This window comes from Stegostoma tigrinum, chromosome 30, assembly GCF_030684315.1.
Source record: "Stegostoma tigrinum isolate sSteTig4 chromosome 30, sSteTig4.hap1, whole genome shotgun sequence".
Classification (NCBI taxonomy): Eukaryota; Metazoa; Chordata; class Chondrichthyes; order Orectolobiformes; family Stegostomatidae; genus Stegostoma; species Stegostoma tigrinum.
Window position 1 is genome coordinate 13,228,346 of NC_081383.1, and position 14,798 is coordinate 13,243,143.

The 14,798-nt window shown below is 42.7% G+C and overlaps 1 protein-coding gene across 10 annotated transcripts in view; it reads left to right on the plus strand.

Moving 5' to 3' along the window:
- LOC125465812 (transducin-like enhancer protein 4) overlaps positions 1-14,798 on the plus strand; it is a 213,924-nt gene that overhangs the window by 37,984 nt on the left and 161,142 nt on the right. For all 10 annotated transcript variants that reach the window (XM_048559689.2, XM_048559691.2, XM_048559692.2 and 7 more), the window contains one exon: positions 812-856. In XM_048559689.2, the coding sequence (XP_048415646.1) occupies positions 812-856 (45 nt within the window). The remainder of the gene's footprint in view (positions 1-811; positions 857-14,798) is intronic.

Genomic DNA, 14,798 nt, shown 5'->3' on the forward strand with positions numbered 1-14,798 from the left:
CAGAGAATTCCAAATATGGGTGGCCTCTGACTGGATTAGAATTATTGGAAGCCAGTTGCAATGAAAACCCAATATCCGCAGTAGGCATTTATTGAAATTCTTTCACGGGATGCAGATGTCCTGACAAGGCCAGTATTCATTGCCCTAGCCTAACTGCCCCCAAAACTGAGGGGGTTGCTAGGCTATTTCAGAAGCAAGTTAAAAGTCGGCCACGTTCCTGCGGATCTAGAGTCTGTCATAACGCAGACCAGGCAAGGATGGCAGAGTTTTGTTTCTAAAGGGCATTAGTGAACCAGATGGGTTTTTAACAATAACTGACAATGGCTTCATGATCACCATTAGATGAGTTTTATATCTCTGATTTTATTAAAACAATTCAAAATTACAGCAGCTGCTGTGGTGAGATTTGAATCCGTGTCTGGAGTTTTAGCCTGAGCCTCTGGGTTACAAGAAGATTGTGAGCTCTCCTCCAGCTTGCTGTGCGATTTTGATTATGGCTGGTTGACTGGCACCTTTCTCACTTGGATCTGTTTGCGTTGGTACCTTTTTACCATTAACGCTTGAGAAACAAATTGCTTCTCCATTTCATCAACCAAGCAGTGAGCGAATGGCAAAGGATACATGAATGAAGAAATGAGAATAGAACAATATACTGACAGGAAAGGAGGCTGTGAGGCGCATTTAGCATCGACATAAACTAAAGGGTCTGAAAGGCCTGTTTCTCTGTTGTAAAACCATGCAAGCTTCAAACTGCAGATTCTCAGTTTCCCAGGAATAATGCTGTCTCTCCTTCCCTTTTTTTGTTTTCCAGTACTACGAAATGTCCTATGGCCTGAACATTGAAATGCACAAACAGGTAAGCTTTTCTCTCCAAGTGGTTGACAGATAGTGTTGCTCCATTAATCTCTGTTATTGCATCTTCCTTTTCCAGAATGACATTAATCTCTCCTATCTGCACAGTGCAGTCACAGGCTGTGATGTGTCTGTGCATCCGATTTATCATCCATCTCAAGCTTTGGTGACAGGGATCCCGCAGGAATAGCTTCAGACATTGCATGGATCCTGCTAAAGGCAGCAAGCCAGGTTGGACTAAAGTGGAGGCAGCTGTTTGCTAAGCCTGTGCTCGGCTAGTGCCCGCCTATTCACAAAGCTTTGGTTAACCACTTTGTGAATTGAGGCCCCTCTGTTTTTAGAACAGACACTCTTTCATATACGTTCCACTCTTGTCGCTGTTTTGCCAGCAATGTTCCCTCAATGAATTGCACAGCTCAGTGCCAATGCAAGCTCCCCAAGACACCTTCCATACTCTGTCAGTTTCCTAACCCTTACCAAAATCCTACCCCCACACAGATATTTATCCACTTTTACGATGGATCAAAATTAGAAATTTTGAAGTAAAAATATCAAATACCTTGTTACACAACAGGGGAAGTGACGGCCTAGTGGTCAATCCAGAGATCCACACAATGCTCTGGGGACCTGGTTTTGAATTCAATAAAAAACAGTCTGGAATTAAGAATCGAATGATGACCATGAATCCATTGTCAATTGCTGGGGGAGAAAACCCAACTGGTTCACTTTAGGGAAGGAAACTGCCACCCTTACCTGGTCTGGCCTGCACGTGAATCCAGACCCTCAGCAATGTGGTTCACCTCAGAAATGCCCTCTGGACAAATGGGGATTCCTAACAAATGCTGCCTAGCTAGTGACACTCTCATCCAGTGAATGAATTTTAAAATTAACAGGCTTATGGAAACTGAAAAGCAATAAAGCCAGCTGCATTTGAGATGGTCAGATGTGATCATGTAGCAGTACAGATCCCAGACTATCAACAGAGGTTAAAATGATCCAGCTGGCAATTGAAATTCGTCAATTTGGCATCCAAACAAAGTTACCGAATTGAGACTTGATGGGCTGAATTGGCCCACTTCTGCTCCTACTGAAAATCCACATTGCTTTCTCTTGTTCAGAATTATGGTGTCCATCTCTGATCTGGCCGGCACAGGGATCTAGTTCCACACTGTCTGACCCTTCGTGCCCTCTGAAATGATCCAGCAAGTTTACTGCAGATCGTTCAAAAAATTAGCCCATATCTCTAGAGATTCAGGGAAGGATAGATTTATCAGAATTTTGTGTATTAAATTGAACCAATCAGAAGTCTCCACCCTTTATCTCTTGATTGGAATTGGCCTTTGTGGTATTACCAATGATATTGATATATTTAATATCTAATCACAGAAATAGACCATTTGACAAAATGCATTTATGCATAACACGTGTTCCTCCTTTCAATCTTCATCTAAACCTCTCAGCATATCCATCAATTCCTTTCTTCCTAGTATGCCTATTCAGTTTCCCCCTGGATACATCTATTGTGCTCCCCTTAGCTGCGAGTCCCACTTTCTAACCAATGACTGAGTGCTAACGTTTCTCCCCGAATTAAATGTTTTGGTGCCTATTCCTCAGTGAATTTTCCCTGGTTTTGGTCTTTCACCTTTATCAAGCACCTTCATAATTTACTATAATAGGCCACCCTTCAGTCCCCTTTGACCTGGAGTAAAGAATCTTGAGTCTGTTCAGGTTGTTTTTGTTTGTTCGTTTTTGTCTGAGGTGAGGCAATGTTTTTGCAAAACTGACTGATGTTAATCCATTTATTCACGCTAATGCAAAGTGCAGTGTTAGTGTTTTCAGGCACTGACAGACACACACTGTGCATCTCTTGCATTTTCTGTTGTTTTCTTTCTTAACTGTGACTGAGGGGCCAGGGATTTGGCTGAATAGTCAAGAGGCAAACTCGCGCCATCAGAATGTTGGAAGGAGTGCCAGCAGCCTAGAAAAGGCATTCCGATAATATTTTTCCCTGGTTGAGATTAATGAACCAAAGGCCCAAAGAAAAGCAAATCTATAGTCGGATCAGTGGCCGTGTCAGTGCCTGAGCCTCGAGGCAAGTGGCCTGATTTAAACATCGTCTGCCTTCCTGTGGTCGTCTAACTCTCAATTATCCGTCATGACATCCAAACAAAAACTTGAGTTACTGCAGCAGTTTGTTATTTGGTCAAAGTAATATTCCAGCAAAAAGTGTTTTGGCTCAACTGTAGCTTTTCACTGTATTCCTGTTTGCAATCTTGGATGTAGTGACCCTTGAAGTCATTTTTCCAGGGGCCTTTCCCAGCCAGACAAGGGTTTTGGCACAGACTGTGGCAATGACTGGCAAAGGGAAGGTCGACACTGTGGTTAACTTGTCACAACAGAACGCCTTAACCATTGACTGTGGCGGTCATGGAGCTCAGTAGTGGAGAGGCTGGTATGTATTCTGCTGGGTGATGTCAGTTTTGGTCTGGACTCCAAACAACCACTGAGGAAAAATTGCTTATGTGATGTGTTTGTGCCACGATTAGTTTGTGGTCTGTGGGTAGCGTGTAATTAAAGCTGCTGCTGTTTTTTTCATGCACTTTTTGGTCTGTGTAAACTCTGCTGACTGTATAGAAGTGTTTGAGTGAGTTTACTACGCTGAAACCACAGGTGCAAGTAGGCGGTATGAGAGCATCCAGCAGCTGAAGCACTTTAACCAGAAGGAGCTGTTCCACCACTTGGCCCCATTGCCAAGTGGGGACAAAGTTAGCTTCACTCAGTAGATTGTGCTACTCTCCCTGGCTCAGACAGTTGAGCTTCAAGTTCACATAAAGATTGGGCTTATTAATGCCAGGCTAATACTGGTACAAAGTGTGGCATCATAGGAAGTGCCATCCCTCAGATGAGCTGTTCAACCGAGTTCCTGTCTGCCCCTCCTGGTGATGCCATTGAACTCTAAAGCTTCTGCAGTGCAAGCTAGATAGTTCTGCAGGTGACCGAGGCAATACATCTCTCACTTGCTAATGCCACCCACTGAACACTGGCAAAATGGCTTTCTTTTCTATCAGCTCGTCATTTGTATGATGCTATTGATGCACATTGACTGACTGCCATTCTTGTCAACTTTCCTGCTCCCCTGATGCTGCCTGGCCTGCTGTGCTCCTCCAGCTCCATACTGTGTTATCTCTGGCTCCAGCATCAGCAGTTCTTGCTATCTCCGAGTGTGCACGTGCTGTTTCTTAAAGTGCCTACTGCAGGGGCAGGTTACGTAGGTAAGGCTTGCTTTCCTTGAAGACAATAAAAGAAATAATAATCAATAATTATTGATTATTAAGATTATCAGTGATCTAACTGAGATGTTTTTAATTTTTAAGGCTCTGAAGGGATTTGATGGGATGGATAGAGGCTTGGGAGTGTAGAAAGGAAGCGTCTTTTAGTTTGAACTGGGTAGTTCAGGACTAACATCAAGAAACGCTTTGCCACTCAAAAAATGTGAAAATCTGGAACTTGCTCTTTCTCCAGAAAGTTGCTGTGACCACAGCAATAGAAAATGTCAACAGTAAGATTAATTTATATTTTTGTTGGTTAAGAATAATGAGGGATACAGAACAAAGTCTCCTAAATTGAGTTGAGTACAACCCCTATGATATATTTGAATGGCAGAACGGGCTCAAGAACTCAGCCAATGGGCTGAATGGCCTAGCTCTGCTCCGACATCTTTTGGTTAAATCCAGGTGTTCGTATTTTCATTTTTAAAACAACCCCCATTATGTCAATGATAATAAAATGTGAGGCTGGATGAACACAGCAGGCCCAGCAGCATCTCGGGAGCACAAAAGCTGACGTTTCGGGCCTAGACCCTTCATCAGAGTCTAGGCCCGAAACGTCAGCTTTTGTGCTCCCGAGATGCTGCTGGGCCTGCTGTGTTCATCCAGCCTCACATTTTATTATCTTGGATTCTCCAGCATCTGCAGTTCCCATTATCACGCATTATGTCAATACTGTTCAGACTATGTGTGATGGAAATAGCCATGCAGAAACCTGGGAGCCCGTTTTCCGAGACACAGCCTGCCCTCTAAACTGTGATGTGAAGGTTGGATGGGGTGAGGTCTCGGAAAATCCTGTCAGATCAGGACCTGACTTCTTTGTGTACTGTTCTGGCACATGTTCTGAGGCTTAGCAGAAAAGTCCAGGACCTGGCAATGAGCAACTGTTTTAATCATCAATTCCTTGTTTTCCAATGTGTGCCATGGAATGGAATTGATTCATCGGGCCCATCAATGCCTGTGCACTGAGGCAAGAGCCACCTCTGTGAAAATGACAGGCTGGGAAGTCTTTAAGTGGGAGCACTGGGGACATCCAGCCCTGGCCAGCTGAGAGCCTGTTGCTGTTTCAGAGAATGAGGTCACACCGCGACAGGTGACTGAACGCCTTCTCGGCACCTTCTGAACATTTCACTGCCTTTCAGCTGCACTTCCTTGTTGCCTGCCTTCACCATAGCATGGGAACAACTAGGGAAACTCCTCTTTCCAGCTCAACCAAGGACCAGGAGCAGAAACTACATCACCAACATTGGCAGTTCCGTGCTCTTTGGGGAAAGAGATCCATCTGGAAGATCAGAGTCTTTGGGCGAGGGACCAGGTCTTTTGACATTGAAAACCAGTGCCTTAGGAGGCTCCAACTCTCTGTCACATCTTTCATCTGACACATTGCAGCCCCCTGAACCAAAGCTTCCTTCCTGATGGTGCAGGGTTGCACAAGACAGCTGTGACTGGCTATGGGCCTGTGGAGCGACCCCTTGACCCCTTTCCAAGTCGTTGCCTCTCACCAAGCTGTGCACTCTATTCTCCAACAAGGAGAGAAAGTGACTGAGAGCTGTGAGCATTTGCCATGGTTTGTATATGTGATGATACTATAGCTGTCAGAGGTGTATTTTGTCCTTGAAGAGAGGTTGAGACAGAGGCGCTGAGCAGTCTGTTCCCAACCAATAAAGTAGACACCTTGTTTTGCCTAGGGTGTTTTTTTTTTGTTTGAACATTGGAACAATAGAAGCAGCCTGAAGAGGTGGCGTCAAGCTCCTACCGAGCCAGGATTTTAGTTTGACTTTCATTCGCTGTTGTGAGCTCTTGCTCACTCGCTCTCTTTGCTGCGACTAAATGCTGAGGTTCTGTTCTTGCTCCAGAATTGCATTGAGACAATCTGCATTCAGCAAATTACTGAATTTGCCTTTGCCAAGGTTACTGTACTGTAATGAATATTTATTATTTAGCAAAGTATTTTGATAGAGTTAGTTAAGCCAGCTCTTTAATTTTATTTTGTCTGTATTTTAACCATAGTGTATGAATAAAGTGTATTTTGCTTCAAGCCTGATAGTTTGACCAATCAAATTGCATGCGGTTCGCAGCACCTGGCACTTTGGTTTAAAATAAGTTGTTAGGGTCCAGGCATGTCCTTTACATGATGATAAAATGTGAGGCTGGATGAACACAGCAGGCCCAGCAGCATCTCAGGAGCACAAAAGCTGATGTTTCGGGCCTAGACCCTTCATCAGAGAGGGGGATGGGGTGAGGGTTCTTGAATAAATAGGGAGAGAGAGGGAGGCAGACCAAAGATGGAGAGAAAAGAAGATAGGTGGAGAGGAGAGTATAGGTAGGGAGGGGATAGGTCAGTCCAGGGAAGATGGACAGGTCAAGGAGGTGGGATGAGGTTAGTAGGTAGATGGGGGTGCGGCTTGGGGTGGGAGGAAGGGATGGGTGAGAGGAAGAACAGGTTAGGGAGGCAGAGACAGGTTGGACTGGTTTTGGGATGCAGTGAGTGGAGGGGAAGAGCTGGGCTGGTTGTGTGGTGCAGTGGAGGGAGGGGACGAACTGGGCTGGTTTTGGGATGCGGTGGGAGAAGGGGAGATTTCGAAGCTCGTGAAGTGCACATTGATACCATTGGGCTGCAGGGTTCCCAAGCGGAATATGAGTTGCTGTTCCTGCAACCTTCCGGAGGCATCATTGTGGCACTGCAGGAGGCCCATGATGGACATGTCATCTAGAGAATGGGAGGGAGAGTGGAAATGGTTTGCGACTGGGAGGTGCAGTTGCTTGTTCTCCTCTATGTTGGAGAAATGAAGCTTAGACTTGGTGACCACTTCTCAGAACAACTATGTTCTGCTTGCAAAAAAAGGCCCTGAACTACCTGTTTAAAAACCAAAAGAATTGCGGATGCTGTAAATCAGGAACAAAAACAAAGTTGCTAGAAAAGCTCAGCAGATCTGTCAGCAGCTGTGGAGGAAAAAACAGTTAACGTTTCAGGTGCGGTGACCCTTCCTCAGAACTACCTGTTTCCTGCCACTTCAATGCACCACCCTGCTCCCCGGCCAACATCTCTGCCTCCACTTGCTATAGTGTTCCAGTGAAGCCCAGCGCAAGCTGGAGGAACAACACCTCATTTTTCTGCTTGGGGACCCTACAGCCCTCCGTACTTAATATTGAGTTCGATAATTTTAGGGCCTAAACTCTCCCATGTCCCAGCGCCGCCCCCCGCCCCCCGCCCCACACACCAGTCCTTGTTACCGCATAGCCTGCCATTACACACCCCTGTTGTTAGCCACTAACAGTCCACATTAACAACTATTCTCCCTCCCAGCCTGATCATTAGCAACTCCTTTGTCTGTCCAACTGTCTTTCTCCCTCTTTGAGCCTTATCCTATCGTTTACTCCCTGCCCCACCTACCTCCCTATTTTCTGCACATAAACTGACATTTTCCCAGCCACGATCGGTTCTGAGGAAGGTCACCGGGACCCGAAATGTTAACTCTGTTTTCTCCTTCACGGATGCTGCCAGACCTGCTGAGCTTTTCCAGCAACTTTGTACATTATATTCAGGAATAAAAACAAACTCTATGGCCAAGATTTACATTGTGGAAGCATGCTGCAGTGAAATTGTACAGTTTAATGAGTGATCAATTTCACTGAAGCTGGTGCTTTGAGCTGTCTTCTTGCACCACGTGGGCTAACACTTTACACGACTGGATTTATTTTTCCAGAGTGCGAGGAGCTGTTCAGAGTGGTGAGAATCTGGAACTCGCATTGAAGTGGATTGATTTGAGATCAATAACAAAAATATATTTAACTGCAAGCTAGTTGCATCCACAAAGGACAAAGGATTACAAACTGTCGACAGGGTTCAATGAAGTAACTTGGGAAGGGACCTGTGGTGTGTAAATACTGTATTGACCAGTTGGACCAACTGTTTCATAAAATCGATGCAATCCTGTGTTTATTTAACCAGTGCCTTATAATAATAAATCCTGACTATAGTACACCTACATTGTAGCATATTGGGAATGAGACATTGCATTTGAAAATATGAGAGATACAGGGAGTCATGTATTAAATATTACACTGGATAAGCCAGAGAATCAAAGTTTGTTGACATAAGGCTGAGCATTCTAAGAAATGGCCTTTAATGACGGTGAGGTGACATTGCTTATTAAGGAGAGTGTTTTTGACCCCTCACTTGGGTAACACTGATCTCAAATACACTGATTACAATCGTCCTATAATTTCATGAATTCCTGCAGCATCAAAAGAAGTTTTTTTAACTTTAAAATCAACACCAACTCCTCTTCCTTCAAAGTCAATGAGTGGCTCGTGGTTGCCATGACCACCCAGCTGTTATTTAGAGATTAAGTGCACTGTGGGTTTGATTCAGGTCAGAAGCAGGAACTAAGTCTGCACCGCAGAGTATATATGTACATATATAAAAAAGTTTATTGTATAGTTGCCAATTGCATTCCACGATGATTTTCAACTGCAAGGCTTCCAACAACGCGCTCTGTTACTCTGCCAGGCTGTACACCCTTCTGTGTTTTACCATAGTTGGGGTTTATAGTGAAAGATTGTAACGCAGGACCCTGGGAAGTTTAAAAGGAGGAAGTGAGGAAATGAGAGCTTGATTAGACTATGTTGCTCTTGGGGTTTAATTCCAATGTGTGTTTATCCCTGGCTGTCAAACTGTTTCAAAGCAATTCATGCTGATTTGCTTATTGAAGTACAGTGCCTGTTGATGTGCAGTCAGAATAGTCAAGAGCTTGACAACAGTCAGCCAGCAGGGATCCAGGGATGGTGAAAAGATTTGGTTATCAACACTCGGGATCTTGAACATCTATGGTTAGTGGTCTCCATGCAAATCAGGAAGCAATGCAACCAGCAACTCTGCTTCATGGAAGGTTTGTTTTTAATTTTAACTGAACCAAGTGATGGCAAGTGAACAGCTCCCAAAACCTTCTCCTCACTTTAAATGGATGTGATTAGCAGAGATCCAGATTGCTGCGCAACCCACAACTACAGTTAGGAGTTCCTTTGATCCACGGTTACAGCCTGTACGTGACCTGATTAGAAGGTTGGCAGGGGAAACTTTGAGGGTTTGACCACTCCTGGCATCTTGCATGTCCTTTGTTTTTTTTTCTCTCATTGCTCCAGTATTAGCGGTGCCTTCAGTTGTTCGTTGTAAGCCCCAGATGTTCCTCCATTAACATCTCTGTCTTGATCATCCTTTCAAGGTGCCTCTTAAAACTTAACCATTTGGGACCGTGTTTTATCCACCTGCTGGAATATTGCGTTGTGAAGTCCAGTCCTAAATTTTGTTAATGGACCAGTGATGTGCCTTTAGGTGATTTGCTACACTAATGGTGCTATACAAATGCAAGCTGCTTTTTTTATATGGAGATAATAGGTGCTTGTTTAAGAGCTGCATCCTGTACCCTTGAGGCTGGGATTTCTGATTGCAATTACTTCAATGTTAACAATAACCCAAGCATTAAATTAATCCCAAGAAAATACAACCTTTTGAATTTAGGGAGTATTTTAAACACTTCCATTGAACTGTAAGTTGTCTATCTCTTTGCTTTTTACTAAAATTAAGGAATATATTTTAGAACGGTGTCGGAGGAAGAGAAGATGCTGGAGATATGTGTTATGTGTACATACTGTCTTATATTCTAACTTCCTTTTATTTTGCATAAAAGGTTAAATATTTCAAGTTATGGATATTAAAAATTTAAGTGTTCTGATTTAGGATATAGCCACCAATTAAACCCATAAAATTGAATTGCATCTTAGGAAATGCACAAAGTTTTTGTGTGCATCTTGCTGGACTTTGAGAGCTGTAAATAATGTTTTGTGTCACAAGTTGGAATTACCTGCATTATGAAAATGTAAATGTATGATAAAAGTTCTTATCACTTCTAATTGAGACTGAAAACTGCAATAAGTCATAATTCTCAAATTGGAGCATTAGTTAATCAGTAACACTTAGGAGAACCATTAATTTAATCCTCTGCAGTGCAAACAGTTGAGATTAGAGAAACCCTGAATGGAACTGATCGAACAATAATGATCCAGAGCATTCTGTAACTGCACTGCTAATTGTTCATTTTAATGAGAACAGTTATTGATATTCCCCCAAAACTGTAGTCAATGTTTTGCCACAATAACGTTTTATTTTGATATTTATTTGTTCTTCTGTCTCGAGTGTTGGTTCATTATCTTGGAATGAATCCAGCCTGTCAAGGTTACCTTCTGTTTGTTCTCTTCACCTTAGTCACTTGACCAGCACATGAATTAAGCATTGCTGTGTTCTGCTTGCACTCAGACGATCTTATGAGATTGAGCTATAGCATCTGCTGAGAACAGGAGGCCGTCAAAAGGATTGATGCATTAATAATCAATAGATGAAGGGTGGCAGAGACAGCTGAAAGTATAACAGAGTTTAAGGAACAATGTAGTTTCTGCTCCTGTTGTTAATGCCCTTGTTATGAGCTTAGACACATCTTGTGTAAATACAGTGCTTCAGTATTCAAAGTCCTTTCACAATATGGGCTCAGTTCCTCCATTCCAGTGTGGCATCAAAAGTGAAGCACTGTGGTTTGGAATTGTCATAATCCACAGGACGATGCCCACTCCCAGATCCCATTTGAATTTGAATTTGAATTTCCAGCAAGCAACATTAAGTATGGGATATGATGAGGCTGAAACTCTCTTGCACTTTAACTTTTTACCTCTGACCCATGGCAACAAAAAGAATGCAAAGAAGGGAAGTGGAGCAGCAGGAATTGAAATAAAAGCTTTTTGATTAAACTATTTGTGAAAGATTGAAATATGCGGTGGTAATGAGCTGTGCAGGTCAGTAAGATTCACTACATAAACACCACGAGGTTTTCTGATGGCTGGCTGGATGGATGGATGGTTTTTGTTTGGTTGGCTTTTGCTCCCTGGGTGAAAGGGGAGAGAGTGGCCCATATCTTTTTTTGCCTTGGCTGTTATGCAGTCCCTGCTGGATTTTCCTGCGCTCTCCTAGGATATTTAGTGGGGATGGGATCAGGCTAGTCAAGACATGTTTTTCCCCCACTCCTTGGCCTCTTTTGACTGGTTGCTAATCAAGCCTGCCCTTAGGTGAAGTATTGCAGAGCAAAATACTCTTCATTCCCATAAGAAGTGGAGAATGTGGCACTTCTTCAGGTTTAATTGTTAACAACTTACAGTGGCAGACATGGAGGTATTCCACTGAATTTCAGCATTGGTATGGATAGGCAAACACCGAAGTATAGTTTTGAATATACAAGCTAAGGGTCCTTCAGCCTCTTAAGCCTGCTTTGAGAGATCATGTTGCTTTTCATACCCCACGTTCTTGTCTATGGCACATATCCTTTTATCCCTTTGTTTATTAAGAATCTACCTACCTGTGCCTTTTTAAAAACTGCTTCCACCAGCATTTGAGGAAGTGCATTCCAAAAATTCACAACCCTCTGTGGGAATAAAGTGTAATCTCCACCTTAAAAGGCAGCCCATTAATTTTAAATGCTGTGCTTGCTGACACCCAGGCGAAGCACGTTAGCAGCGATGTCTCTCATAAATATTAGTTAACAAAGAGTGATAAATGCTGAATAGTAATACTTTTTGTTGAAGTAAATTGATTAAGAGAAATTAAATGTTAAAAGTAGAACACTTCTATTTTTTAACAATTGGCTTAATTTTGCGCACACGCGGTTGGTAAGAGTTGGAGATAAAAATGCTCAGTGTTGGTATCCATAAATGTTTCAGATTTGTTTTAAATGAAGACCCCTAGTTCTGCAATACCCCACAAGATTCTTTCCACATCCATCCTGTCAAAACCCCTTTTAAAGGCATTAAAAGCACCTCTCTCTTTTCTAAATTCTAATGGGTACAAGCTGAACATGTCCAACTTTTTCTCAAGGCAGTCTGTCCACTCCAGGTATTAGTCTAGTAAAACTTCTCTGAATTGCTTTTGATGTATTTGCAGCTTTAATCATTCATTTACATCTCTTCCTCAGCAGGGAAAGGATGCCGTTGCAGGCGGGATAGACATAATTTTTTATATTCTATGGCATGAGACACCTTCAATGGCTATAATGAGCAGTCAATGATATTGAATTACATAGCAGCCGCAGCCCTGGAACAGGCCATTCAGCCTGACAGGTTTCTGCTGCTGTTTATGTTCCAGAGGAACCTTACCCAACTCTATTTCATCTGACTATATCCTCCTAAACCTTTCCTTTATTGCTGGCTATTTTACAATTATGGGCTCTTTTCTTTCATACATTCTGTATTGAAGGACCTACTAACACTGGGTTTGTTAAATTTTCGCCATGTTTGCCTCTGAGGGTTATATCTCAACATTCTTGACATTCAACTGCAGAAACAGTGCAAACTAAATCAGATAAATATGGCAAGTCAAGCTTGCTTTCAGGAGAGGTCTTTGCATTTAAATGATGCAATAACTTTTGTCAATCTCCTCCTCTGTGTCCATCCTGACAGCTTGTACTGAACAAGCTAGGTAGTCATTTTAATTCCTTGCTCCTTCAATGTGTGAGTGTCAGGCAGTGGATCTTGTCTGTTTGACTATGGGAGGACTTTTATCAGAATCTAATCGTCAGCTGCAACATGGAATAGTAAAGCATACAAGGAAACCATTTGGCTAATCATTCAAAGAGCAATCCACACTCTCTTTCCACTTCGTCTTGCATTTATTTTTCCTTGAACTATTTACCCAAATCCCTTTTGAAATTTACTGTTTCCACAACCAATTTGGACAAAGCATTCCAAATCCTTAACATGCGGCTATTTCTGGTTATGGTCAGTAGCAGAAACCTATCTACCTTTGCTTATCCAAACTCCATTCTGCTCCAGTGGGCTGGTGAAAATATAGAAGGTGGAGCTTTTTAGGAACATTAGTTATAAGGCCCTGCCAGTGGCACTAATTTGGCAGGTATCTGATATATTTTGGCTGTGGGTGAGCTCTCCAGTTTAGGGACCTGGTGGCTTAGATAGGATTGAGCCGAGTATCTTGTCACCATCACAACCTGAGTTTGACTCCAACTCGGACTGATGTGGTTAAACATAATCCCAGCCGTTGGGAATGGAGTATGGGAAATGGATTCATGGAGCTATAAGGTGGGCCTAAATAGGTGCAGGTCCACAGTAGAGTAACTGCTGTAAGTTGGGATGAACGCGTTTTAAAACTGACAATATCACACAGGGAGGCTATAACAGATGCTAGCGTGCTATTGTTCTCGCAGTTTTGCAGAGAAAGGTCACAAGGTTGGCCAACATGGGAAATGAAAATGTCAAGACTGGTGCAGTGCTTCTCTGAGCTTCAAGGTTAGGGCATGTTGTTGAAGCAGAGAAGAGTGAACGTTGTTTTTGCATTTGACTGTTCTGCTTCCTGATCAAGAAGTCCCAGATGTTGACATGGAGATTACAACATGGAATGCTCTTTAACACAGTGGCTTTGGTTTGAATACAGGCAGGAGTTTATTCTGCTTTCAACCTTGTTTTTAAGAAAGCAAACTTCTTTATCTATCGTGCAAAGGGTAATGCTACAATCCGATTACCCAGGAATGATAGATCTGACAAGGCAAACTTAGCAGGGAACATCAAGGGCTGTTTGCAGAGTCTGTCTGATTTTTGTTCCCTTTCCATCAATGTGGGCAGTTCTGCTACCAATGCATGACATTCCCTGCAGGTTGCAATGAATGATGAAATGAGAGCGTTGGCTTGAATTGTCATGCCCTTAATAAGCTCCAAGGCTGAAATAGAGTAACTGGGTACTGAGGAGGGATCAAAATGGAGACCTGCATTGACACAGTCAAGGCCACCATGTCCAGCTCATTGTTTTTCCACTCAGTTGCATGAGGAGCAGTTGAGTATATTTATGGTTAAGTAGTAATTCTGTGTAACAACTTGCATTTGTATGTGCCCTTAATGCAACAAAATGTACCTTGGCGCCTAGGAGCACTAACAAACAGAATTTAACACCGATCCACAAGAGATATTTAGGACAGGTGACCAGATGCTGAGCAAAAGAGGCAGGCTTTAAGCAGGGTCTTAAAAGGCAGAGGAGGGCTAGGCAGAGGCTTAAGGAGGGAATCCCAGAGCTTAGGGCCTGGGCAGCTGGTGAAAACAGCAGGGTGTGCTTCTTAATTGGCGCGGTTCCCATTTGAATGCTTAAGGAGATGGTGCTAGATTCCTTTGTGCTACTTTTAAAGTTTAGACAAGTTAATAACTGCACTTAGAAGAATTTAATACAATACCTTTTGAGCTTTGACATAAGAACTATGCCAGTTTGTAAACATAGTCTGTGTGGAAAAATTTAGAAAACAGTGTCGGCCGTTCAGCCCCTCAGGCCTATTCCACTGCACGTTTAGATCATGGTTGATTTGTGGTAAAAACCCTTTATAAATAGATTCCACTTATAATGAATTATTATCTATCAATATACTTGCAGCATCTGTAGGTTGCTTAACAGTCGCTACTTTGTTATGGGGTGGAAATATGAAATGAATAGAATCGTGTTTATCTTGCACTTTTATAAGGAACTGATTAACATGTTTGGGCGAATAATTTTAATGCTGGAAAATGGAACATTTTACATTTCAG